This window comes from Colobus angolensis, unplaced genomic scaffold (assembly GCF_000951035.1).
Source record: "Colobus angolensis palliatus isolate OR3802 unplaced genomic scaffold, Cang.pa_1.0 Scaffold93, whole genome shotgun sequence".
Lineage (NCBI taxonomy): Eukaryota > Metazoa > Chordata > Mammalia > Primates > Cercopithecidae > Colobus > Colobus angolensis.
Window position 1 is genome coordinate 1,919,179 of NW_012123265.1, and position 2,708 is coordinate 1,921,886.

Sequence of the window (2,708 nt, forward strand, 5' to 3'; positions counted from 1 at the left end):
AAAAAAAAAAAAAAAAAAAAAAATGTGTGTGTGTGTGTGCATACATATATACATACATATGTGTCATATATATATTATATATACAACATAATATCAGTGCTTGAGATATTCTGCAGAGCCTACGCTTGATTGGCTGGGCACAGTGGCTCAAACCTGTAATCCCAGCACTTTGGGAGGCCAAGGCAGGTGGATCCCTTGAGGGGGGATTTTGAGAGCAGCCTGGCCAACGTGACAAAATCCCGTCTCTACTAAAGTTACAAAAATTAGCTGGGTGTGGTGGCCTGTAGTCCCAGCTTCTCAGGATGCTGAAACAGGAGAATCCCTTGGGGAGCTTGCAGTGAGTCAAGATCATTGCGCCACTGCACTCCAGCCTGGGCAACAGAGTGAGACTCTGTCTCAAAAAATATAAATAAATAAAAAAGACCTTGCACTTCATGGATCAGCTGACACCACCCTGGTCAATCTTGTGGCTCCCCAGCCCAGGAACTGACTCAGGGCAAGAGGATACCTTCGACTACCTATGATTTTTTTTTTCTCTTTAAGACGGAGTCTCACTCTGTCACGTAGGCTGGAGTGCCGTGGCACAATTTTGGCTCACTGCAGTCTCTGCTTCCTGGGCTTCAGTGATTTTAGTGCTTCAGCCTCCCAAGTAGCTAGCTGGGATTACAGATGGGCACCACCATGCCTGGCTAACTTTTGTTTTTGTTGTTGTTGTTGTTTTTGAGACAGAGTCTCATCTCACTCTGTCATAAGGCTGGAATGCAATGGCTGGATCTCAGCTCACTGCAACCTCCACCTCCTGGGTTCAGGATTCTCCTGCCTCAGCCTCCCAAGTAGCTGGGACTACAGGCGCATGCTACCACACCCAGCTAATTTTTGTATTTTTAGTAGAGACGGGGTTTCACCATATTGGCCAGGATGGTCTCAATCTCTTGACCTCGTGATCCGCCCACCTTGGCCTCCAAAAGTGCTGGGATTACAGGCATGAGCTACCGCATCAAGCCTAATTTTTGTTTTTTCAGTACAGATAGGATTTTGCCATGTTGGCCAGGCTGGTCAGCCTCCCAGAGTGCTGGGATTACAAGCATGAGCTGCTACGCCCAAGTCAACTCCCTATGATTTCATCTCTGACCCAGCCAATCAGCTTTCCCGACTCACTGCCCACCACCCACCAAATTATCTTTCAAAACTCTGATCCCTGAATGTTTAGGGAGACTGATTTGAGTAATAATAAAACTCAGTCTCCTGCACAGCTCGCTCTGTGTGAATTACTCTTTCTCTATTGCAATTTCCCTGTCTTGATAAATCAGCTTTGTCTAGGCAGTGGCAAAGGGAACCCGTAGGGCAGTTACACTTTGCGTGTGTCCACATCTCACTTGTCCTTCAAGTCCAGCTGGAAGGAGCCTTCCATGATCCCTTTGTCCGCCCCAATCTCTGCCTCTCCTGCTGTTGATTGTTTAGCACCGGTGCGTGGCTACCTATCTATCTCTTAGATTAATCTTGCCTCTCCAGTTCATCTCAGAATTTAGATTTCTCTTGCCCTCCTGTGGTCACTGGGACTTGCACCAGCCAACAGATGTGCCCCACAGAGTGGCTACTAGGCATTTGTAGGGAGGGCTGGATGGGAGGGCCCAGGCAGGATTCCTCTCTATCTCTGCCCTGCTCTCCTCCACAAAACCCTGAAGGCCCAAAGCCTGCCCCTTAGGTCACAGATTCCTTATGTGACTTCACTGGGTAGTGATGACCTCACAAAGCTTTCACAGTTTCCATGGCAGCGTGACTACACACCTGTGTCCTAGGGAAACCTCCCTACCATTTCTCTGTGAGATACCAATCTGTTTGGTTGGCTGAGAGACAATGTCTGACCGGATCCTCTATATTCTCTCTAACATGTCCTCTGTCCCCTGGGAGGGCAGCGCAGCAGGTAGGCATACAGGGGGCATCTATACAGGAGGCGTTGCTGTACCCACAGCTTCACCTGGCTGACATGTTCCTTTTGGGCTGGCCCACCACACCTCAGAGCTTTCCTAGCCATAAGTAATATCGAGGGCGTGGCCACTCAGGGACCCACAGTCTTCCTGCTCACTGCTAAGGGCAAGTGAAATGTCATCTGAGCAGGTGTTCAGACAGGTTCTCATCCTTTTTTTTTTTTTTTTTTTTATTGAGATGGGGTCTTGCTATGTTGCCGGGGCTGGTGTGAATTTTTTGTTTTGGTTTGTTTTGGTTTGGTTTGAGACAGGGTCTCTGTCGTCCAGGTTGGAGTACACTGGCATAATCACAGCTCACTGAAACCTCAACTTCCTGGGCTCAGGGGATTCTCCCAACTCAGTCTCCCTAGTAGCTGGGACTACAGGGATGCGCCACCACACCCAGCTAATTTTTTCTATTTTTAGTAGTGACAGGGTTTCGCCATGTTGCCTAGGCTGGTCTTGAACTCCTGAGCTCAAGCGATCGCCCACTTCAGCCTCCCAAAATGCTAGGATTACGGGCGTGAGGCACTGTGCCTGGCCCACCAATTAGTATTAGATATTTTTATTTTACTCTTGCTCTGTCACCCAGGCTGGAGTGCAGTGGCACGATATTAGATCCTTTTTGTTTGTTTGTTTTTTGCGATGGAGTCTCACTCTGTCGCCCAGGCTGGAGTGCAGTGGCCAGATCTCAGCTCACTGCAAGCTCCGCCTCCCGGGTTTACGCCATTCTCCTGCCTC

General features: G+C 48.8%; 2 protein-coding genes across 2 annotated transcripts in view; one reads left to right on the top strand and one right to left on the bottom strand.

Moving 5' to 3' along the window:
• Positions 1-2,708, bottom strand: part of DUS2 (dihydrouridine synthase 2) — a 79,947-nt gene that overhangs the window by 61,096 nt on the left and 16,143 nt on the right. The gene's annotated exons all lie outside the window — the stretch shown is intronic.
• Positions 1,716-2,708, top strand: part of LOC105504555 — a 2,372-nt gene continuing 1,379 nt past the window's right edge. Inside the window, exon 1 of the mRNA XM_011932036.1 lies at positions 1,716-1,924. Coding sequence (XP_011787426.1) covers positions 1,858-1,924 — 67 coding nt within the window. The 5' untranslated portion in view covers positions 1,716-1,857. The remainder of the gene's footprint in view (positions 1,925-2,708) is intronic.